Source organism: Corvus moneduloides, chromosome 5 (genome assembly GCF_009650955.1).
Source record: "Corvus moneduloides isolate bCorMon1 chromosome 5, bCorMon1.pri, whole genome shotgun sequence".
NCBI lineage: Eukaryota > Metazoa > Chordata > Aves > Passeriformes > Corvidae > Corvus > Corvus moneduloides.
In genome coordinates, this window is record NC_045480.1 from 23,612,003 (window position 1) to 23,637,036 (window position 25,034).

The 25,034-nt window shown below is 39.4% G+C and overlaps 1 protein-coding gene across 8 annotated transcripts in view; it reads left to right on the plus strand.

Annotated features, from left to right (window-relative positions):
* The first annotated feature begins 4,786 nt into the window (after positions 1-4,786).
* Positions 4,787-25,034, plus strand: part of N4BP2 (NEDD4 binding protein 2) — a 35,574-nt gene continuing 15,326 nt past the window's right edge. For 5 of the 8 annotated variants that reach the window (XR_004240073.1, XM_032108518.1, XM_032108519.1 and 2 more), the window contains exons 1-9: positions 5,379-9,162; positions 9,452-9,624; positions 12,273-12,615; positions 14,415-15,645; positions 16,465-16,589; positions 17,739-17,827; positions 18,811-18,887; positions 20,672-20,827; positions 22,102-24,407. Coding sequence is in view for 7 of the 8 variants with exons in the window: in XM_032108518.1 (XP_031964409.1) it covers positions 12,396-12,615; positions 14,415-15,645; positions 16,465-16,589; positions 17,739-17,827; positions 18,811-18,887; positions 20,672-20,827; positions 22,102-24,407 (4,204 nt within the window). In the remaining variant the exon portion in view is untranslated. Of the gene's footprint in view, positions 4,814-5,241; positions 9,163-9,451; positions 9,625-12,272; positions 12,616-14,414; positions 15,646-16,464; positions 16,590-17,738; positions 17,828-18,810; positions 18,888-20,671; positions 20,828-22,101; positions 24,408-25,034 lie in introns of those variants that run through there. The other 3 variants (XM_032108516.1, XM_032108517.1, XM_032108515.1) reach the window with 3 other exon arrangements.

Consider the following 25,034-nt stretch of genomic DNA (forward strand, 5'->3'; position numbering starts at 1 on the left):
TACTGCAGTGATACCAACCTGTTATTTCAGTTAACTATGGAATCGATAGCTATATGGAACAGAAGATCAATATCCTGCAAGTATAGAAGCCAGATATGGAGCTTCTTAATGGAGATAAAAACCAGTATTCACTATGCATTTGACTTGAGGAGGAGAAGAGATAGGTATGTGAGTTACTCGGCACACATTTCTTTTTATAAAATTTCTCCCTCCCTTTTTTTTTTTTTTTTCCTTAAGAAATTAAATTTCTACTTCAGAAATCACATCCTAGCAGAGAAGAGTTATCTTCTGTAGAAACACAAACTCTAAGATCATGGACAAAGTAATATTAACAGGAGACACAGGCATTCCAAGAAGCCAAGTTAAACATCTTAAATCAGCATTAAGGTAAATCAATTTTAAAAACTGGGAGGAGTAGCTAACACTCTTTAGTTTCTGCAATGGTAAATGCAACCTAAAGCTGGCAGCAGATTGTGGAAGGCTCCTTAGGAAGAGGGTTACAGCATGGAGGGACTGGATCAACTTTTATGAAAATGATTTCTGCAGTGACTAGATGAGGGCTATTTTCATCTCTCCTTTCTGAAGGAAGGAAAAATCTGTGACGGTTTGGGGCTTTAATTACATATATTAACGGTCCAAAGTAAAGTTCTGAATAATGATAAAAACTTTAGCTCCTGGAAAGATAACTTATTTCAGATTTACTGCAGCAGGCATTAATTTTTAATGCACACTTATTCCTCAGGCCTTTTCCTACAGTATTTATTATTGTATATTCAACATATTACTGTAAGTAATAACAAACCTTTAAACCTGGCAAAGTTAAACATCTTTCTTGCCACACCACTACACTCTTCAAGCCAAAAGTTTAGTGGCAAATTGTTCTTGCAAATCAAAACCTTTTTTTTTTTTTTAACTATAAAGACACTTTGAATGTACAAGAAAGGAAATCACAATTTTCTGAGTAGACGTAGGCTGTATATAATTAGAAACATTATAAGGGTCTGACATTTCCTTGTTTTATGGCTCAACTCCAGTAATATTAATATTTTAATGTGATTTATAATAAAAGCAAAAACATACTAAAGTATTTTTACTTTAAGAAGGCAGCACTGAAAAAACTAAAATGGAAAATCTGTTGTTAAAGTATTCAGCGAAGACCAGACTGAACACTTTAGCCAAACAGCACAGATTACATGCTGTATGTTCAAGCCACTCCAAGTAAAAACAAGCCAAGTGTAGACATAAGGAGAGGCAAAGGAATGGAAAAAAAAAAAACCCAACCCAAACCAACAGCATATATAATAGGTGATTATGGTGTTGTTTGAAAAAGTTGTGTGAAAAATCAAAAAAAAAGGACACAAATACTTGAAAGAGCCTCTACTACAGTGATTATGATTTTCTAATCAAAAATCCCTCCTATTTAAATGAAATCCCTCCTATTTACAGTGTTAACTGTGGTAGTGAGAAATCTGCCAGTGCCCAAATTAGTATCGGTATTTTCATGGTGTCAAATACTGTAATATGTACAACTGCCAAACAACAACATAGTTTCATGCATCAAGTGCCAGCAGCAACACCCCTCTAGCAGTGCAGTTTAATGGAGGCTATCACACTAGAGCATACTGCAAACCTCTCTCTTCCTCTTTTTTTGGCAACCTTAAAAATATAAAGACACAGTCATTACACTGGCATTTACATGACCTATTTTTCCAAATGTATGATTAACACATTACCAGCATCACACCCTTAAAGAAAAACTATTTTGTTTCTGATACTTGTCCAGACACTGAACACATGAAGTAAGGAAACAGCTCCTTGAACTGTCACTTGACACCACACGCACACACAAATTCCAATCAAGGCAAATTTTCCTCCAGACTTTTTGACACGTACAATAGCAGTGTAGTGAGTAATTCTTTCTTTTGCTTTTGTGAGCCATGGCAAGAGACAGCTTTTTTGAGGCTTACGAGCACATCCTTTGGATGAGTATGTATAGGCTTTATGTATTGTATTAGAAGTATAAATGTTCTTGTTTATTTAAATATTGCACACTATATAGCTACAAGGTAAGTACTGAAGTGGCAAAGTCACAGGCAAACTAGCCATGCCTAGATCAATTTATTTCCTAAAACATTAAATGTTTTGAATACGAATTTCAAATTTTTTTACATTACTTTTATTGAGGAATACATACATTGAGTAATCCTACATAAAAAACTAATTTACCTTTCTGTTGCTGTGCTACCAAATAGCCAGCACTTTGGGATTGTGATCGCTACGAGCTCTAGACAAATTACCCCAAGCAGCCTTCTGCAGTTTTCACAGGACAACTATGGTGGGCTACCCATACGTACGTAGCTCACCCTAAAACTAGCTATTATTTTTGCACCTGCTTATTCATTATTGGCATTAAAATTAAAAATTACATCTATAATGGAAACAGTTAGGTCCTGGTGGCAGGAGGAGGCTTTCCAGGCCCTTAAGAAACCAGAATGGGAATACCTGTAATTGAGACACCAAGCTGGCTGTGACTTCTTGGTCTTTCTTGTGAAGCATCTAAGATAAGGTGCTAAATAAGCAGAACTTTACTAGTCTGCTGAAGGCCACGTCTTCCATGTTTCCCTCTTTGAAAGAAAATGAAGGACAAATGAGTCTCAGGGATGCCACCTCCTCTGAATGGGATGAATCACACTATGAGGGATCTGTGGGATGGGAGACAACCTTGCTCCCCTTGTGGAGGACCAGACATAAGCATGTAAGCATGTTTTGCCTCAAACATTCTGACTGTTTTGACAGGAAAGTTATGACTATAAAAGAGGGTCCTTTGGAGGTGGGGCTGTGCTGTACAGAGACAACTTTCTTTTCTGACTTGAGACTCATGCTCAGTGTGCCTGCATCAAGACGGGGGTTGAGTATCTCACTACAGGGCACCTCACTACAAGGAGCTCCAGGATCACCACAGACCTCATTTCCTGGAGGGCTCTAAAGGGCTGACTATTGCATGCATGAACGAAATGGTGCAAAAATCTGTTTTACATAAGACATGTGTACAAGATAAACTATAAAAAGAAGTGGATTAGTCTGTCTCTCCCTCCTCTCTTACCCCCAGGGAACTCTTTCCCCTCTCTTACCAGGGAACCTGAAATGTTGTTAGGACTGGGAGCATATTAAATTGTGACCTTGTTAGCCCTGAAGTTTGTTGTGGGAGTTAGCAGCTTGTTGAAGTTTGTTGTAAAAGTAAAGGACTCGTTAGCCGACACTTTTGAGACTAAATAGTGGACTATTTGATGGAGTTAAGATGATTATACAATAAGACATAAGAGTTCCCTGACACATGAATTGGTGTTTGAATTTGGTGATGAATTTGTTCATCGTGATGAGAAGTTATAAAGAACTTTTCCAAGTGGGTCATGACATCCTGTCAGGAGGGAAAATGCTTCTCCCCTTTCACGGGAGTGTCCCATTTCTGTTCCCTAGGAGGTTCACAGCAGGACACCCCCAGCAAATGTCCTTCTGAGGCGTTGTGCCCTGATGGGAGGTGGCTGCCTCCATCTGGCAGGGAGGTATCTCAAGACAATGGGGCATAGAAGTCCATCTCCTGAGAATTGGATGTACAAGCATGAAGTAGTGGAGACCCTGCCTCTTATCTTGCTGGGACAGGCAGGGAGACAGAGCTGACAAGGATGCCTATGGCAATGTAATGAAGTCCTATTCTCAGACACCAGTAACGCATAAACTTCATATGTAATTTTCCAACTATATTCTAAAGCCCATTTGGTGACTGTGAAATTTCTCAGATCAACGAACTTCTATAAAAACTACAGAAAAATTCTCCCAGTTAGAACCATCTTGAGTGTTGTTTGGGTTTTTTGTTATTTTTAATAATTTTATTTGAAGAGCTCTGCCCCTAAAACTCTTTTGCACCTTGTGTATCAACACGTGTCAATAAATTCAAAACTCTTGTTCAGATACTTAGTCACCTTTCATGGTGACTTCACAGCAGTTCTAATTCAGGGCTACTTATCATCATCTCAGTCCGTCAAGAGCAGATCTCTTTTCTTTCTGCCTATAATCTTCCACTGTCCATCTCCACATCAAGTGTCCATTGCTTGTTGCAGATAATGAAGACCTCTCCTCCTAATCAGCTGCTCCGTTGCAGTTAATAACTTCCACAGCAATCATTGATGCCAGATCCCAGCAGACAGTCCTCAGTTTCCTTAAAACTCTCAGTCTCGTCCGCCGTTTACATGCCAGTTCCCCTTCAGTATCAGCCTACAGACCCACGGGATCATTCCAGACTATGGGACCTATCTCTCCTCAACGCTAAAAATTGCTTAGTAAAACAGGGCAGCAGCAGCAGAAACTAAACACTGATGCTTTCTGTTACAAGTGTGAAACCTCTCACTACACAGCTGAGACACATCACCCTGCTAGCTTTCGGGGACCCCCCGCTGTTCCTGACCTCACCCCCCGTACCATATCCAGCACTGCAGCTCCCACCGCCGCTCTGCCCTCCCTCCCACGCTAGTTTCCAGCCGGCTTCCGGGGCGGAGCTGCCCTCAGCCCTCAGCCCTCAGCCCTCAGCCCTCAGCCGGCTGGGGCGGGACCGTGGGCCCCGGGCGGGCAGGGGAAGGGGTGGGGGCGGTGCGGCACCTCCTCCCGGGCTGCGCTCCCTTGGACGGCCGGTGAGCGGCGCTGTGTGCCCGCGGCGCACGCCCCACCCGAGCCTCCCCTTCCCGCGCCCACAGCCCCGCGGCCGCAGCCCCGCGCCCGCCGCCGGCGGCAGCGAGCGAGCCGAGCCGAGCCGAGCGAGGTAACGGCCGGCGGGGTCTGGCGGCGGGGCTGGGGAGGAGCTTCGCCCTCCCCCCGCTGCCGATAGGGCGCGGACCTGTTCGCCGCGGTCTCCCGGGGGCGGGAAGCGGGCGGCCCCCGCGGCGCGTCCCGTATGGCAGCGGGGCCGGGGGGCCCGTCCCCGGCGTCACTGCAGAGGAGTTGCCTGCGGGTCGGAGGGGAGGCGGCGGGGAGGGGGCTGCGCGGCTTGACCGCCCGCCCGCGGCCGGGCCGTGGGCTCGGGTTGTCGCTGGCGAGAAGCGGCCGGGGCAGTGTGGTCGCGGGCGGGCCCCTCCGCCGCCGGGCTGGTGCCGCCGCTCGGGCCTGCTCTTCCTGTGGCCTTCCCCGCCGCTGTGATGAGCGCCGCGGTGCTGGCGGCCTGTCCCCTCCACCCGCGGCGCCTCCTCGCCCGTCACCGAATTGGTGGCCGGCCTTCTGCAGAAATCCCAACTTCTGCCCTGCCGGCAGCTGTGGCCGCTGAAGGAAGGGTCAGGGCTAGCGAGTCGGTGGAAATGCTTCGGCCGCCTGCCCTGCAGCAGACAGTGTGGAGTGCTCGTGAGCTTCATCTCGTGAAGAATAGAGCCCCGCGAGATAAATTCGCCCCGTTCAAAATGAAGTCAAAAGATTCTAAGTACTCTAAGAGCTTGTTCGTTCTTAACAGCCGAGAACCGCTGAAACGTGTTTATCGTGAGGTTGTTTGTGATCTCCTGAAGCATAGTATCTCTTCGTTCTTTGGACAGGATTTGCAGTTTTGTTGATCAAGTACCATAAGGTCACTGGGGCTTTGGAGGAGCCTGACTTCAAAAGCGGGCAAAAAAGTACATATTTACTAGTACTTTTCTTAACTCCTGTACTGAAAGACTAAGGATGGTGTGACTGTTAAGAGATACTTAAATGCTGTTTTATACAGTGCCTTGACAAAGTTTAGTCTGTATCTTAGTCTTGCAGTAGAACCTTACAGTGAAAAGTTGAGAATAACTCATATAGAACTTAATCAAAAGAACTCCAAAAGGAGCAAAATTTTAGATAACTTGTCTTTAGTTGTGATTTGAGAGCCAACGATTGAAATATAAACGGAGAAAATTACAGAAAGGCAGAAAAGTTAAATATGGTATAGGCTTGTAACGTTGAAAGTTTTAACCCTCATTCTTCCCGGCACAGTCACCCTGACTAGGACAGGGCTTGCTGTGTCACAACCAGTGTCACATGGTTGCAGCACGTGTTAGCAGTTTGGGTTCCTCTAGACTATGTGAAGAGCTAGTGAGGGAAATTTAACAGCATCAGAGCACATCTTAAAATCCTGTATTTTATTTTTTAATAGGCTTTTTCTTACTGTGTCTTGGTTTTTGTTTCGTTTTAGCTGTGGAGTTGCCCTCTATTTCTTGTTGCCTTGTTTGCACTTTAAAAAAAAAAACTTTAAGATTAATGCATTTCATCTGGGGAAGCCACTGATACAGAGGGAATATAAAAATGTTGCATTAGGGACTTAGGGGGTTGTTGGTCTGAGGTGTTGCGCAGTCTGTTGTCTTTCACTCCTACCTGTGTACTGATCTGTAGTCTGTGCTAAGTGGCTGACATAGTCAAATTATTATTTCAGGAATGTTTACAGAGCTAAATTCACATGCAGAAGAACTCCATTAAAAATAATAGTCCTTTAATTTTAAGAAGTTGCTGCCTTTGTTTTTCATCACAGAGGCTCTGCTACTCTAAAAGCGTCAGTAGGGCATTAATTAGCTGTCAGTTATCCTGCCTGTCAGAATTGAGTAGGGCTGAGTTTTGAGTAGTCTCTGGAAGCATGGTGTGGGCAAGTTGCAGCTCCAGGGCTGCCGGACTTTTCTTTCCTCTTTCCAAATACCTCTCTGTGATTTATAATGCGGAGTATGAATAAAATCTTAAGCAGTAGTACTAATGTTAGGTGTGGAATTGCAGAAGCTTCAGCATTACCACAAGTTTCATCTTCGTTTCAGCCTGCGGCATTGCTCTGGAGGTCGGGCATAGGTCACAGCAACACAGCTGGGCTGTGTGGAGTCTTCACTGGGGGACAGCCCAGGTAGCCCAAGAGCTCTGCATCCTGGAAGGTCTCTCCTCAAAGCTGAATTTGCCATGGGAAACCCTTTCTTCAGCATGCTTTAGAGGGCTGTGAGTTGTATGGGAGAAGGATGTAGGAGGGAAGCTATTAAAGGATCAAATATCTCTAAACTTCCCTAGAGGTGGAAAGACATTTTGCAGATACTGTTCTGAAAAAAGCCCACAAATGCAAAACAAAAAAACCCCAAAACCCCCCAAACAAAAACAAACAAAAAACCAGAAAACACCCAAGCAACAACCTTTCCACCTAAACAAGGAGAAAAACTGGTTGTTTATTTTTTTTCTAGTTTGTCATGCTGCATATCACACTCTTCATAATACTATGTCCTCTTGGGTTTTTTTGCCAAAATCCAAGCTTTGTCCTTCAGCACACAGCAAAAGGAAGGTGGCTACAAAAGTAGTTCCTTTCAAGCAGACCTGGTGGTGGAGAATGCACTCACTGGTGGCTTTCCTCCTCCTGCATCACTGCTTTAATCATGTACATCCAGCAGATTTGCCTGTCTGTTTCTGGGAGGTTGTGCTCTGTGGAGGGCCTCTAGCAAGATCAGCTTCATGGCTTGAAAGGAAACTCCGTGATGTGGAGTTTGACAGCTTCTGTCACCTGTCAAGCACTAGCTGACTGCCACTGCAGGTTGACTTCTCCTCCTGACGTGGCATGTGCAGAACAGGTTTTGAGTCCTTCCTAGCAAACAGGGCTCTCTTCTTCCTGCAGGTTGTGTTTGCTTCATAAGCATCTACTTCAGATGAATTTGTGCTGGTTTTGTGCTCTTGAGTGGTGTGTGTAGTTGGATGAAGTTTTTGTTTTGTACTCAAAGGAATACTTACTTTTTGCAGCAGCTTCAAAAGTGTCTGTATGACCTGGGCCAGACTTAAAAATCACAAAAGTGGAAAAAAATCCTGGCAGAACAGATTGAATAAAGCAACCATATGCAAGTTAATTAGGAATCAGACCTATTTGTCAGTGTTTTGCACTTCAGCTGAATTTGATATGAAAAAGGAGGACCTGTGTTAAAGCTGTTGAACTAGCACAAGACCTTGGAGCAACCAGTAGGAATAACATGGAGTGGAAGAAGGAAAGAGTAGAAGAGATCCTTGAAGTATTTCCAGAAGCACTGTCTTTAGCTGGCTATAGATTTTCACTTTGAATAACAAAGTGCCCTGTTCATTGTTGACTGCTGGCAGAAATGGAAGAATGCAAAAGGCTCCCAAACCATCTCCTTTGCTACTCCTACACTTACTAAGAAAAATCTGCTAGAAGACATTTCCTTTTTTACCTTCTGGTTTTTAGAAGGGGGACTCAAACATTGTCCAAAAAAGAAAAGCTTCTTGTTTTATAAATGCAGCTAGAAAGTCAAATGAATTGGTCTCAGTTTGATTTCATTGGCTGCTTTTCCTCTTGTGCTTGTATTTAAATACTTGTTTTCCTCTGTTCAGGAAACCTCAAAGTGCAAATGAACAAATGTGGAAATGACCTTTAAAAGGTTGTTCTCTAAAATCATTGAATGGCTTTTCAGGTTTTTTTGGCATGGTTTTTCTGAAGTCACTTTTTTTCAGGTGAATAATTTTCTATGTCTGCAGCATGTCCTTTATTTTGTAAATTTGGTTTCTCACTATCAAGTTCTTGCTTAAGTGAAGTGTGGTTTGTATATTTTGACAGTTTTTAATGCTTTGGAGCAGTGGAATGAGGTTAGATGTAAAATGTGAGATGGGTATCTCCATTTCTTTTGAAGATTATTTGAACCATCAACTTGTCATGTTAGGAATGTGACAGAATAGTTGTTCCAAATTCTTTACGTAATTTAGGTGTACATGTTCCTTTTGGTTTTGGTTTTGGTGGTTTTTTGTGGGGGGGTTTTCGTTGTTGTTGTTGTTTTATTTTGTTTAGTGGTTTTATTGCTGTTTGTTTGGGATTTAAGTTTGTTTGGAAGCACAAGACTTGTGGAGAGTGAGCTGTAGGTTAATATGTACACTGGAATTAAGTCACACTGAGTAGAACTAACATCTTTGGTATGTACACAATGGGTTAGGAGTTGGCAGATGGTTTGATGAACGGAAGTGCAGTTCTTTAGCATCAGTAGAGCATTACAAATAAGTGGTGTAAGTAACATAATCTTATTTTGATGTACCAGGTTTTATTTGCCTAATTTCCCACATGATGGAATGAATCTAGTCTTGACCAGCATGGATATGTAGACCTTTTCAAGATGGTTAAGAACTGTGGTGAAGAACCAAGTGGAATGACAAGTGAGGAAATTTATGTTTATTTCTAACTAATTCTGCTGCTGTGTTATTTCTTTACCTGATGAAGTCAGCTTTTTTAGATAGGAAATCATCTAAAACTGAAATCAAGTAGGTGTTCTTATCCTTAGGAAAATTTACAGTTGTGCTTAGCTTGATATGTTGGGTACTTATTTAAGATGTTAGCTGTCCTTAATCTACTCAAACCAATTAAATGTATTACTCAGTGTTAAAACTTTGCTTAAAGTAAGCAAAATACAAATTTTGATTTGTATTCTGGTTATTCCTTTGTCAGGAGGACACATCCACTTCTGCTGACATCCAGTCTGTATGTTAGAAAGTATGGTTTCCTGACAGAAGAGTGTATTATAGTTTTTAACAGCAGATCTTTATTAAATATGCCATCAGTGGTGGTTTTGGAAAGATGAGAAAGGACATACTGTGGGGCAACTCAGTGAAGCTAAAAATGTAAGTTCTATGCCATTGCTATTTTATATGTATTACAAATAGATTTTTTCCAGTCCCAGCACGTAAGTATAAATGTACATGTGTTGGTTTGGTTTTTTTTTTAAAGCGAGAAGATTCTCGTGGACATTATGTGATAAATATTTTATATAGTTTGAAATTAAGAAATTGTTCAAAAACCCCAAAAGCAAACTAAACTAAAAAGCTGTTGCCACCCCCAACCAACCAAAACCAAATCAACGTCTTTTATATGTATGGAGTTAACTACCTTAAAGTATTCAGAGAAATTTAAAAACATATATGGATCGGGCAGCTTTGTTCATATTGTTTGACTCCTGCATTGTGTCAAGGCTGGAGACTTCCTCTGTCCTTAAAAAAATGAAGAGAAGTAATACTGATTCAAATTTGCCATTTGAACTTGGTCACAGTTAAACCAGAAGTCTTACGCTGCTTAATGTCTTTAGTAAACATTGAGTATTGGTTAGAATACTTCTCTGGTCTGTTTGCTTAAAAAATAACGCCTTGTAATGACTTGGAAAACTTATATTTGCTGCTGATGGTTTCCTAATGCAATCTCTTTGATTTAAAGAGTTTTGTGAATACTTTTTTTATTATTATGAATATGACAGTCATTTAGTATTTTTCTTCCAGTGTTATGTGTGTTCTGCCTCCTCTTGAATACTACCTGTTTGCTTCTCTTCCTATACTTGAGATGTTATGTGTAATAGGACTTGCAGTCAGACCACATATTTCAGCATGTCCTTACAGGATTGATCATTATAAGAGAGCTGGATTCAAACACTGACAACACTCGAAGTGTTCTGCTTAAAGTCTATTGCTGCACGGTAATGTCAAGGTGCATGAACAACTTTTCTCTCTTGCAGGATTTTTCCTTTGTCACTGAACCTCTTTTACTGAGGAACAATCACAGTTTTTAGCACTGTCAACATTGTTTAAGTTAGGACAACCTTTTCTACTGGCTAGAGGATGAATCAATTAGATACAGAAGTTTGAAAAACAAGACTTGCTGTAACTTTTATTTTGATTGTTGGATAATACTTCATGACAGTAAAGAATGATGTAAGGATGGCTAATCAGAGAGGTGAACCAAAATAAGTGTGAAGAAAAAACCAGCTGCACTTGTCAGTCTGCATTTTCCACTATGTTTTCTCCTTTATTTTTGGAAGTCTGCTTCTTCCTTTTCCTGTGTATTGTTTTCATAGTCATGCATTTCAGACTTCCTTGACCTCTTCATTGTTTCAGACATCCGTCTCGTTTGTCTGTTTAAAGTACATATACACATGATAGAAACTCCTGGGATCCTAGAGTTGTCTGATTTGCTTTCATAAATTTCTATGACTTGAGAACATAACAATCCACATTCTGCTGAATGTTCCATCTCTTGCTTGCTGGAAGAGATTGATAGAGGATAATGGAGAAGTGCTGTTTGAATCTGGCATTGTCGTTTGTGTGCCAGTGATCCAGGGAGGGAAGGAGTAAGTGAAAATGGAAGTGCTGCCATTGATCTATCTGCACACGTTGAATTGATCATCACTGGCACAATACCTGTTTTACGTAAAAACAGGTATTTTATGGCCTGCTCAGTAACTGTTATTGGTAAATAGTGACTCTTTGCTGTAATTAATTCCAGATTTCTGAGCCTTACTAAGGTTTTCTAGTCTTCTGAATAATTATTGGTAAGAAATATAATTTGGTTTATTATGATCATCACTAGAACTCAACAGAGCTTTGATATTGATATAAGGAAAAAAGGGAGACCATGCCCCACTCCATGCCTGTATTTCAATTAATAATTTCTTTCCTTTTCTCTACAAGATTAATGCAGTATTAATTCTCTAAAAGATTAATGCAGTTATTGTAAGTGGCATAATGTTTCAACTCAATGTATTCAAAGGCTTCATGGCGTAAGTGTGGACACTTCTGGACAGAAGCCTCTTCTTGCTTTATGGTTTATACAGCTGTAAAATGTTTTTAACAATTAAAAAAAACTCCACACAAGCTGAGGCACTTCTGGATGTCACTTGGTTCAACCCAGCAATCAAGTCACGCAGGAGTGCCTGAAGTAGGTTACCCAAGCTCCGAAACAGCCCGGTTCAAGCAGGGCTGTTTGACCAGGTTTTGAGAATATGTGGGGTTGCAGACTCCACAACCTCTCTGCCAGTGTTTGAACACTGAAGAACTCCTGTTTATTCTTAAAATATTGTGGATGGGGGGAAGTCATGAAAGACTTGGAAGATTTGGCAACTGTTAATGTCTTCCAGTACTTTTGTAAGAGGAGTCCTTTCTGAATGTTAACAGAATGTCAATGGTCCATAATGTTAACTGGTCATCAGTAGCAGAGAATTATTTGTGAACTGGCTGCCTGGCACTGCAAACTTTACCTTTCTGGATTTCTCTTTTAAGCTACATTTTATTTGTCCTCTCTTCCAGATGCAGATTCAGTGTCTAGTTAACTGGAAAATAAGGCTGCTCTAGCTGTCAGCCATTTGAAAAGATAAAAGACAGACATCTAGAAAATGCTTTCCTGTATGCTTCTGGGTTTTTTTTTTATCTTTCAGCTATCTAAATAGAAGACACAAAAATGTGGTTGTGTATTTTATTAAAATTTTGTTGTTTCTTTTTTATTCCAGGTCTGCTATTTCTGTTTGGTCTACCCCAGTCAGGAGAGCTTTTTTTTGTGATTTTTAAGCTTGGTGCTGTCAGCCCCATGTGAACAAACCAGAACAAAAGCACGCTGGGTATTAGAAAACAAAATGCCACGGAAAAGGAAAACTGGTGGGAGTCCTTCTCAGAAGAATGGCAATTCTGACGGAACTGCTGCTGTTGCTGTATCCCAAGGGGACCCAAGCCACTTAGTGGCACAAGCAGTGCATTATGTCAATAAGGAAGAGCTCTTCAATAACATGTCAGAGATGTTTTCTGACCTAGATCCTAGTGTGGTTTATATGGTTCTGTCTGAATGTGATTTTAAAGGTAAATAATGTACAGCTGACAGTTAAGTTTTGTTTCATGTGCAGATAGTTCTTAACTAGTGTAACTCCAGGAAAGTTGGTGTGGGTGTTGCAAGCATATTTGTGAGTTTAATGAGTAGGTGAGTAATAACATTTTGAAATTTTACAACCATGTAAGATTCTCCAAGTTTAACAATGTTTCTGTGAGGCTGGTAAATGGAGAAGTGTGCTCCATACATGGAGGTGCTGTTTAGAGTGGATTGTTCTGTGACACAGAGCAGGTAGTGGTGGAGTTGTGAGGAGAATCTGGTTTTTCCAATTAGTTTCTGTGCCATATCTGCAAGATACCTAAGCTGTTTCTGCAGGAGGGTATTTTATGTTCTAGATCACAATTTTTTGATGGTATGCCGTATATGGCCCTGGCAGCATTTGCTTTTCCTTAAATACTTGAACTGAGCTTTTGTTTCGCTTTTATTTTGCATTGTCATCTTGTCGTGTCCACTGAGGATTAGTTTCTGCAGGATAAATTCTGTTTGCCGTATTGACTTCTCTGCAGGCTTGCTTGAACTGTGTTTCTTTCTCTGCATTCTGCTGACCTACATATCCACCTCTGCTGGCAGACTATTTTCATATTTATGCCCAGTCCCTCCCATTCTTTTGTGGTTTTAAAATTCTTCTATATGCAAGTTCACTTGCTTATGATAAAAGTACCGCATGAGGTACTGGATAGCAGTGTCTGAGGAGTTACTTGTCGGGGAATAAGCCATATATGGAGCATTTTAACCAATCTGTATTCATATGATCAGGTGTGATTAATTGAGATTATTGTAAGAATATTTGCGAAGAAGGTAGATTTTGGCATTTTTTTATATGTATGAAAGCTAGGTAGCCATTAAAAGGACTCTTTTTATTGCCTAAATTGTACAGAGTTTATAACTTCATAACAAATGTGGAAGTGCTGTTACGATTGTTGCTCATTTTGAAATTAAATTTGATGGAATTACTGATTCATGCTTCAAACTCTTAATAAGATTCACCTTTATCATCATAACAGTTTTATCTAAAGCTTATTGGAGAATTCAGTAAACAGGTAGAGTTCATAGTCTTGTACTGTTAACAGTAGTTTAAAAATGGGAAAGTTAGCATGTTTGAGTGCTAGTAAGTTGTTTTCATACAGTAGAGAAGCTGGAAGGATGACAAAGGTTTTGTTTAATACGTGCAGACAGAGTCATACTTAAATGAATTTTTTGGTACACTGTCTTTGAGGAAAACAAGCTTAGCTTTAGGGCTCAGATGATGTTTCTGCCAGCTTTTCATTTTTTTCAAGTTGATCCCTGGTACCCTCTGCTCCATTTAGTGGCTTTACGAAGAATTAATGCAGATACTGGATTTTTCAGGCTCTATTAGATAGGACATTTTTTAGTGGGCCCTAGTGAACATACTTTGCATACTTCTATCTCTCATCCTTTGTAGAGTTTTTTGTTCATTTTACACTATTTCACCTATATGAGATAGATTAGAAATAAGTATCCATTTAAACATGCAGTTCTGATATCTTTTCCAGTTAAAATTAGTATTAGACAGTATTTCCTTAGTAATTTTTAAGTTTACTAGGTTGTTATTTTTCAATATGTCTGTATTGAGTTCTGCCCTTACTTCTAATGAGAAATGGATCAAGGGAGTTTCAGAAGCTGTGTTTAAAGATGAATTGCTGAACTGTTTTTGGTTGTTTCTTTAGTTGTAATAAATGCTTTTCAAGTAAAAAAATTGCATGTATGTCATTAGCTGACCATGCTGTATTCTGTTTATCTTACCCAACAGTAGAAAATGCTATGGATCATCTTCTAGAGCTGTCCACCCACGCCAAAGGAGTAGCATCTTCAAAAACCTTGGGTTTTGATTTAGCATCATCATCATTACCTCTTGTAAATCAGCAAAGATCTGTTGCAAATGAAAGAATGGGGGAAAGTACTGCAGCACATAGTAGTTCTGGAGCAGCAATAGAAACTATTCTGTCACCTGGTGTGCAGCTGACTGAAGAACTGAATTCCTTAATAGAAACTGCCTTTCAGAGTTACAGTTTGAGCAATGAATTGCCTAATTCTGCAAATGACCAAATAGTACATGAGCACCCTGTGGAACATGATGGTTTTACCGAATTTCCCGAGTGGGAAAAATCTGATTCGGTTTGCAATGTCCTACTTTTTCCACAGCAAGCAGAGACAAATAATGAGGTTTTAGAAAACTTCTGCTGTTCCCAGCTGCCAGTGAGGCAGCTGAGCATCCAGACAAGCTCACCATCTGCATCAGACACTTTTGCACAGATACTGGAAGATCCTGGTTTGTTGGAAATACATGCTGAACATGATGTAGCTTCAGAAGTATATAAACAATCAAATGGAGAAATATCATGTGAAAATTCTGATCAGACACAAGATACTGTTTTAGATCAAAGTAGTGTGACTGCTGCTTTTGGTGGGTCCTCCCAAAGATCTATGGAACTTGGAGTAGCTGTTACAGGAGATTCTAATTCAAGGTGCATGGAGCAACACGAAGATGCAGTGACTGCCTTTAGCAGCTACCAGACTGCTTCTCTTCCAGAGGCATATATCTCTCCTGAAACATCCAGTTTCAAAACACAAAAACCTGCAGATACTCAGCAAACTCAGCAGGGTTATAAATTAAATTTTTCTACACCATCAGGTCAATCTCAGCGACACTGGAATCTCATGGCTCCTGTGTTTTATCCATCCAGTGGAAGTCACAGCTTTGTAATTCCTGTGGCTGCCAGTCCAGGGCAGTGGAGACCTATTTCTGACTGTAGAACTTCGGAAAAAGGACTTTTTCTTTCCTCCCCAGTGGTTGCAAATGCCTGGGATGGCAACCCTTCTCTGAAGGTATGGGGAAATCAAGATAGAAACTCAAAATTGAGCCTCTCGCAAGCACAGCAACCACGTGTTTGTCACATGATGAGAAAAAAGATGCATCTTATAGGTCAAGTACTTGTTCTTCTCAGAGGTGTTCCAGGATCAGGAAAATCATATTTGGCAAGGTAGAACATTTATATTGTGAGCTTCTAAAAAAATTAATCATGTACAGGATTTAGCACAGGCAGAGAATTTTCTGACACTTGTAAATAGTTAGTGTAAACCCAAATTGCCAGGTACACAGTACATGCAGTGTAATGAGTAATAATAATTGCTAAGAGCCGAGCTGCTTGCAGGTCCTTGACCTCTAGTGGAAATTGAAATAGAAGTGATGAGCTTTAACTTCTATCACTGAACAAAGGAGTTTGTCAGCAGAGCATCATTGCTGTAGTGTTAGGTCTGCTGTATTCAGTCACAGTTCATTTCTACTGTTTCCTCTGAATAACATTAATGGAAATATGCCAGCTCTTTACAGGCAGAAATTCCCCTTTCACTGTGTGACTTCTTTTGTATATGTGAAGCTTCTTGGGGGGAATTCTTGATTTCTTTCCTTACTCTCTAAAAGTCTAAACTGAACTTTGACTCCTTTGACTGACACCTGAAACATTTGATGCGACTAAAACAGGGTATTTGTCAGTGAGAAAGTATGTCACTACATGTAGATGGAAAAATACCTCCCTTGTTTTGAAATGAGAGACTTGTAGGGAAACTATATCAGGTCTCTCCTCTAGATAATCTTCAGCCTTTGGAAAAAAAGGAAGGAGATTATTATAGATCATATTTGCTTGGAGGTTGATTTTTATTTTCTCTTACCTAAATTTGCTGCTTCCATTCTAAATAATTTTGGTTTTGTGCAAGAGACTAAAAAAAAGTATGTATGGTAGTAGATATTGGAGCCTGGGATGAGAAGGGGAAAAAGCTGTTTATTTCTTGATCTTTCACAGGAATTTGCTTGAGGATAATCCAGGTGGAATCATTCTCAGTACTGATGATTACTTTTACAAACATGGACAATACCATTATGATCCTGATTGCTTAGGGGAAGCACATGACTGGAACAGGAAACGAGGTGAGATACAAATAATGTACAGTTCAGTGCTTGTGTGCTGTTTAAAAATCTGCCTGTCTTGTAATGCCTGTGTTACATGATACGCATTTATGCCATCACTGAAGTAGTTTTTAATATGTATGGAAAAAGAATATGTGCATAAACTCAGAAGTCATCTGTTCATTGTGTGTTTTGCAATTAGAAATGCCAGTGTCTTTGTTAAGAGTATGTTTTGTCCTCAGGTTTTATCATGGTATGTATTTTGGGTAGTGACCCATTTCTGGAGTGGTTACCTACACCATCTCCCAGAAATACTTCTTCTGAGATGATCCATAATATGCATATGCAGTAAACAGATAATACACAGATAACTTCCTGCTCTTCATTATCTTTTTTTTCTCTTGTACACTAAATTGTTGTTGAATTTAAACAAAATGCAGAATAGAATAAATGATTTTTTTCCCCTTTTCAAAATCAGGTGGGGTTTTTTTTGACAGTGACTTGTGCTAAACTCACCATAGAACAATTCTTTTTAAGCTTTTACTTGCTAAATTTGAACCATGATCCCTTTTCTGCTGTCAAATTCCTACCAGTGGAGAAATGAATTAATAAATGTGGGATTCAACAAGAACTGTGATTGTTCAGACACATTGTAACATGGCTACAGAAACATGGTGCTGTGTCTCAAAGCTAGTGATTCTATACATTTCATTACTGTGTATTTAAATTACAATAATTCTTTCGGTTTTTCATATTTTATACAGTTTACAGAGTGGACTAATCTTAAGACTGTTATAAAGCCAAGAATTTTGTATGCAACAAAGAAGTCCACTTTAAGGTGATCATGTAGTTTTTTTAGTTTAATTTACTGATTGATTAGTCATCTTGGTGCATTTTACATCTGCATTTTCATTCCTTGATTATCATACATACATTAATTCAAAAGCTAATGCCATACCTCAGTAGCTTTACATGTGAGGGGGGGATTTCTGAAATAGAGGGCCTTGAAAGAGATCAAGCTATGGCAAGAGTTCTTCACACAGTGGTTAATCATTATGGATTATCTATGTAAAAATATAACAAATTCAGAGAATGAGTATTAATATTATGTTCATCCTATTGTAATGAAATTAATTGTATCACACTGTTTTGTACATGTATATTTTTCAGCCAAAGAAGCATTTGAAATGAGAATCTCTCCTATAATAATAGACAACACAAACATACAAGCATGGGAGATGAAGCCTTATGTTACTCTGGTTAGTATTACAATTTGACCAATGTGAAGAGATTATTGGCTTGGCATGGCAACAACATATGTTTTAAAATGGGAATGTCTGTCTCAGTCTAGCTGCTATTCCAGAAGGAAGTCTGGAGTAAAAAAAAAAAAGTGTTTCATGGAATCATGTTACCCAGTGTCATGTTGTGTGGGTATCTGAGCATTAACCTGGCCTAGTTACCAAAAGCCAAAGCCAAGTTTTTTGTCCTTGGAGCCAAAAGTTAATACTGTTGAGCAAACGGAATTTTGTTCCTCTTCTATATGATCAGTTATATTAGAAACTATTTAAAAAATGTAATCAACGCTAATGAATGAGTGATGTGTGATGCTCTGTGAAACTCAAAAATTCAGCTTCATCCTAAATATGACGTAGAGGCCCATACCAGTTGGAGGCTAGAGTTACCGAATATTGCTAGCTTGCTTGAAGTTCTGCAGATTTACTTAATACTTTTTGTTGAAGTGATCACAGCTTTTCACTTAATAGTTTCTAAATGGGCATCAGCACTTTCAGAGTCTAGAGCATATTTTGCTATTGATCATTGACCATATTGGTTGGTTGTTAGAGCAGCATTATTTCATGAAATTGGTTCTGATTAACTGAAATAATATGTTGGAAAAAGTATTATAATGTAGATCTGGGACTTCTCCTTACCTGTTAAAGAAACACAGCAGAGAGTGTAGTACATATAACTGACAGCTTTTGAGCAGATACTCTACAGAGAAGACACATCATGGCACACATATTTAATTTTACAGTAAGAGATACATATACATGTTTTAAAAAATCTCAGTTTATATAAACTAAATTAAACACTGAACAAAAATGTTATTCCAAATGCTTAATAGGTATCAAAAAATACAAAAAACAGCTTTGAAGAAGCAAGCTATGCATATTGTGTGCTTTGTCATAGAAATAAGAAATGGGTGATGTGGCTTGTTCTGTTTCGTGTCTCTTTTACTCAGGCTCAGCAGTTCAAATACAAAGTAATGTTCCGAGAACCAGACACATGGTGGAAGTTCAAACCAAAAGAACTTGAAAGGTAAGAATGTAAAGGAAAATAATATATGAGACAGTATAAGCTATGATTTTAAAAAAGGTATCGCTTATTACAACGGCTAGTGAAGTAGCAAGATATCTGTCAAAATTTTTGTGATAATAAGTAGCTTCTGAGTTTGGTTTTTTTGATGATATTTTGCGGACTTTCGTATGTATTACAAGATCTTTTGTCACTTTAGTTACATGCAAAAGGTGCTGTTAGCAATAGACATTGTGACATTTTCATTATTAGAGTTCTTTGCATTTAAAGTATAGTGACTGCTCCTTTGGGTTCCTGAGGTTGCAAAAATTATGTCAGGCTGGGGCTGGTTTTGCATCCCGGTCTGTTGCTTTAGTTGAAGTGTTTCTCCTGTCTCTGAATTTAGGGCAATCAATACCTCATGGCCTGAGAGAGACAAACCTCTGTGCATCATCATTGTTGCTTAGCTCTTCTTTAGCAGGACCTTTTATTACGTAGGACTGAAATAGGCAAGACATAAACTCTACGTAAGTGAATAATAAAACACAGGAAAATAGAATGAGAAAATTGGCTAGATGCCAGGTTCAAATGTTATGATCACTGTCCAAAGTGAAGGTTTATGTCTCTCTGGGGAGGGACTGCAGCTATTTAATGTCCTTTTTATGACTTGGATGCTGGGACAGAGTGCACTCGTATCAAATTTGCATGTGATACAGAACTGAGCAAGAGTAGTTTATTCAGGCTTAAGAAGAGATAATTGAAGAAGAATGATACTGTTGTTTTCAGCTACCTTTTGAAAGGTTATAGAGAAGATTAAAAAGAATTGTGCAGGGATAGGACAAGACAAACATCATCAAGTTGGAACTTTTGATTATATAAAAGAAAAAAACCCAGCATTTACTTTGAAGTGGTTAGGTACTGCAAGAGTTTGCCCAGGGAGCTTGTAGACTTTCAGTCATTTTGGATATTCAGAATCGGACATGACAAAGCTCTGGGCAACCTGATCTGGCTGTACTTCCTCTGAGTAGGAGACTGAAGTATGTGACTTCCAGTTGTCCCTTTCAACAGAAGTTATTTTGTGCTTTTATAGTATCTGTTGTCATCTGAATTTGCATGTTTAGTTTAAGGTTGGCTGCTTTTTAAGTGAGGTAAGGTAGATTATTTTCCTTCTTAAAATAAAAGTCAAACCTTTTCTTCTGTATTTTCAATTTCTGTTTCACTATGCTTAGCAGGATTCACTTGTTCTAGGTGGAACTGCAGCAGAACACAGTGCTAACTGGTGCTTAACAGAGTTAGTGAAAGTTTCTGGCCAAAGGGTGTCAGGAATAATAGGTAAATAGGTTTTCTTCAAGGCTCAACGAGTTCTTAGTTTAGCAAAATCAAAGAAAGAAGACTGAATTCAGAAGCCTTCTGTACCCAGTTAAATATCCTGCGTCGCTGTCAGGATCTGATACAGTGTGTTTTCTGAAACTTACTTGAAGAAGATACGTTAAGAACACTTAGATTTTAGTATTATGCAAAACATCCAACTGCAGTACAGGGAGACCAGGTGGGGTGGAGAAGTGGAGCAGCAATTTTTCTGATGTATCCTGTTTGGAACTCCTTAGTGCACTGATTCAGAAAGAATTGCTGTTTCAGAGCTTCTCTTCTGGCTCCCTGAATTCTTTGGTTAGTCTTGCTATAAATGTATTAAATTATTATTACATTATTATTAAATTATTCTCTTTTGTCATTGTACTACACAAAACTGAGATGTCTCTTCTTTTTTTTTTCCTTTTTTTTTTTTTTTTTTTGTTTTCAATTCATAGGAGAAACATTCATGGTGTGTCTAAAGAAAAGATCATAAGAATGTTGGAACGGTATGAGCGCTGCCTTACTGTTAGAACAATATTGGATTCTTCAGTTCCAGACAAATCAGAAGCTGCTGGTTGGAGTGAAGATCCTTGTCAGGAGGAAAGCCAAAGGTTAGATTCTTTCACTGGCTTTGTAGCATCAAATAAAAGGGTAAATATTTAGCCTTTTAGCTTCTTAGAAACAAAACCTGGGTAATAGTGTCAGACTGTGAATGCATTAAAAAAGATAGTTAAGTAACAAAAAAATCCCTACATAGTTTTCTTAATTTTTAAGAATTTCAGGATTTTCAGAAATGAGCAGTCAAGGGATCTAGTCAACTTTCCAATGCTTTTGAAAGCCTCCCATTATGGCTGTGTTACTTTTCAAGAAGCCAATCTTGACTTACTTTCTGTTGTTTTAGAAATGTGTTGTTGGATGTGTGTTATGGATACAAAGCACTAAAATCTATAAGTTGCTTTTTAAAAAAATGTAGTCCCAAATAAAAGCAAATTACTGTTTCCAAATTTCTATGTTGATACTAGATTATATCTTTGTGGTTGAAGGTGGATTCTTTGTGCAGTAGTAACAGGTTACCTACTTGCTCTTCAGTCTTCAATTTAAACTTGTCTAGGTTTCCGTTGGTTGTATCCACAACTGTTTTGTAGTTGCCAGTCTGGATCGTGCTGTGTATTGTAATGCAGTGTTGTGGCTCAGGAATGGTACTCCCCAGTTCAGTGCTCCCACTGAGACTCTCCCAAACCACACGCTGCTCGTTCGCGCCCCCTTCCTCTTCCCATTCCTGCTTCAGCAAAGACATGAGGTAGTATAGAATAACCTCCGGGTTCTGGCCAAAACTAGGGCACATAGGAAGTCAGATTTTATTTCAGTTATTATTTCATTTGGGTTTTGCATGTGTGATGTATTTGAAATGATAATTAATGGAACGTAGTTGATTGTGAAAAACGGTTTGACAAGAAAAGGCACATTCTCTCCTAGTTAATGTCTAGAGTGTCTTTAGCATCAAGCCAACAGGAGAGAGCAGCAGTCATTAGATAGAAGTATATTTACCAGACTTGCTGATCTGAATGAGGAAATGTCTGGCAGCAGACGGCTTTCATACAAAACCCTGGAAATGGGATGAGGGGGGAGATTGATTCCAGAGAAAGTGTTCTTAGCCCTTTGCTCTAGTAAGAAGGGATACTTACGAAAGAAAGTTCATCTTCTCTCCTTTTTTTATTGAGGAGTGTTGGAGTTACAGCTAAGTCATAAATTTGTTTTTCTCTCACTAGAAGTAACTAGAAGTAACGAGATTAAGCTCTCTAGTTCTAACTGGAGTTAAAAATGTGGACAAATGCTTTAAGAAGGTTTGAAATGGGTTTATTTTTCATTCCAATTTGTCTTTCAGAAAGAGAGAGGGACATTCTGATGTAAAGGAAGAAGAATGTTTTGCTTCTGAGGTGGAGCCTTTTGAGTTAGCTGAAGTTGATAAAACTTCTCCCAGTACTTCTGTAACATTAGAAAGTAGTTCTGATCCTGAGCATTTTCAGAAAGAGGAAAAAGAAATGGAAAACAACTCAGTGGAACATAATTCTGAGAACAGCACTGTTCAAGATGACTTGGAAGTTAATTTATCAGATTGCATCAAAAAAGAGCTGCCCTTGGAGAAGAAAGAAGAAAAGGGATTCAAAACAGAAAAAAATACTGAAACAGAAATGGATGAGGTTGATGTGATCCCAGTTGAAGAGACTGTGAACTTACACACAGGTGGAGCTGAGGAACACAGTGATAACAACATTCTCAAAGTTCAAACTGCAGTTGAACAGTCGGGCAAAATATGTACGGAACCAGAACCAACACAAACTACTAACACAGTGGAACCAAGCAGTTTGGCTTTTGACACATCAGGAAAACCAGAACTACTAAACTTCCTGGGTGACTGGCCTGTGGAACAAACAATGGGACAGAGAGTCAAAAGATCTAGAAGACTAGAAAAATCTCCTCTGAAGAGTGATAAGGGAGGTGAAACTCCCAGTCAGCAGCATTCTGAGATAGGTAAAGAGCAAGTAAGCCTCCCTAAGACACGTGCTGTTGAGAAAGGACATGAGGAAGAAAATCCGCCCTATAGCTGTGACTCTGTTAGTTCAGATAAAGTTACACCAGAATTGCAAATGTTAGGACATTGGCCTGTCTCAGCCTCATTAGAACAGAGACAACAAAGGTCAAGGAGAATGAGAAAGACACATTTAAATCAGTCTGATGAAGATAGAAATACTGAAGGTGACATTAATATGAATGCTCTTGAAACTGTTCATGTGATTCATGGGTCACCTGTGAACACTGAAGAGCAACAAGATACAAGGAGTTTGCCTATGCACCAAGAGGAAAGAGTAGCTAGTGAAACAGTAAGTGAGGAAAAAACCCAGGAAAGTAAGAGAACAAGGAAACATCACAAATTAGCCCTCACTTTTACAAACAGCAGCTTGCCACATCCCAGAGAAGAGGACCACTTGTCTAAACTTGATGCAGCAGAAGAAAAACAGGACACAAACTTACGTAGGCAAAAAAGTAGCCATTCACAGACTGAATCGCAGGACTTTGCTCTCCTGTGGAGATTAGAAAATAAAATGCTTTTTCCTGAGACAGCAAAAGTGTTGCATGGCAGGCTAGATGGTTTCAAACCCAAAGACATAGATAATGCCTCAGATTCCCAGGAAAAAATACCCTATCGAGTTACATATGATAAAAGTACATTCGTGGAGGAAAGTGAGCTTATCAATATTGATGAGTCTGAAGAACTAGATACGCTCTGTAAGCTCTTTGAGTCTGTTTCATTTGAAGCTCTGAAAGATCTGTATGAAAGATGTAACAAAGACATAGACTGGGCCACAGGTCTGCTGTTAGACTCTGATGAAAAGTTACGTAAAGCTGTTGATACTGAATGCTTTCAGGTAAGTGAAGCTGAGCCAGTGGTTGCAGACCTTGATTTCAAGGCAGGTACAAATGATGATGAGAATCTCAAAGACTGCAAGCAAACCCCACAAGTACTTGGGACTGGTGATAGCTTTGAGGTTTCAGAAGGCAAGAACTCATCACTCAGCACTGCAGAAAGTAGGGCTACCAAGACAACTGTGACAAGTGCTGGTGCATCTGAGTCATTCACTGCAACCTCATTGGATAATTCAGCGGAACTGAAAAATTCTGTGGATTCAGCCCCTAGAACTGACACGAGCAACTCAGCAGCAGGTGTCATTGAGCTGTCCATTTCAGGAAAGCAAAAGGGAGAGAGTGAGAGTCCTCTTGAAAATAAGCCATCACTTTCACAACTTGATGCAGGTTTGCCTCTTGATCCTAACACAACTTCTACCAATTTAAAATTTGAATTAAATAATGAAAGTGACAATAACCCTTCAGAAAGCAATGCAGAAAATTCCAAAGGGACTGGTTTGTTACTGGAAATGGATTGTGCACCTCTGGTTGGTCCTAGAAGCAATAAAGAACTGGAGACTGATAAAGAAACTCAGGAGAGTTCCAGGGAGATATGTGATACAGAAGAAATTGAAACTCCAAGTTGGGCTGCAACTAAAGCCAAGAGACAAAGCCCTATACCAGCATCACATGCAGCCTTAAGTATAGATTGCCTAGAACTAACACTGCCTCCTGAACTGGCACTCCAGCTGAAAGAGATATTTGGACCTGTTGGCATTGATGCAGGTATGATGTAGTTATATACATGTTTTTATGAAAAAAAACTTATTTGGGTAGGAAGCCTTTCTTTCTTTGCCTGTGCTTTTTTCCCTTCATGCTTGATTTTTAGGGAATAGATTCTCATAATTCTTTATGGTATTCTTGGTTGTTGTTGTAAAGGCAGAAGTGAAATTGAACATGGCATAAAATATAAGTGCAGTAGTGCTACCTTCTGCCTTTGTCTTTTTGTACATGCACATACTTCAAAATAAAAAGAAGATATGTTGACTTACTTGCATTCTGAGCAACAGGCCTTTGAGCTTATAGTCAAACTCTGAAGAGATATTTATGTAATAAGGAATATGCCAATTGTGGCTGATTAGGAAAGAAGAAAGGGGAGAAAACCTTTTGGCATCAGTTAAGTTGGGGAACAAGAAAATGAATGGTTAAGGGAGATGAAGTGTGGCTGTATACTTAAAAGATGACAACAGACCAGTCTGCTGCCAAATTATGGTTAAGGAAGCCATAAGCAGCTTGAATATGCATCTCAGAAGTTAAAGAATGATAGAAAAAGGAAAAAAGAAAATAGAAGGAATATACAGCTTGATGTTTTTTCTATTTTTCCCCACACTTTTCCCTTTTTTTCTTGTTTCC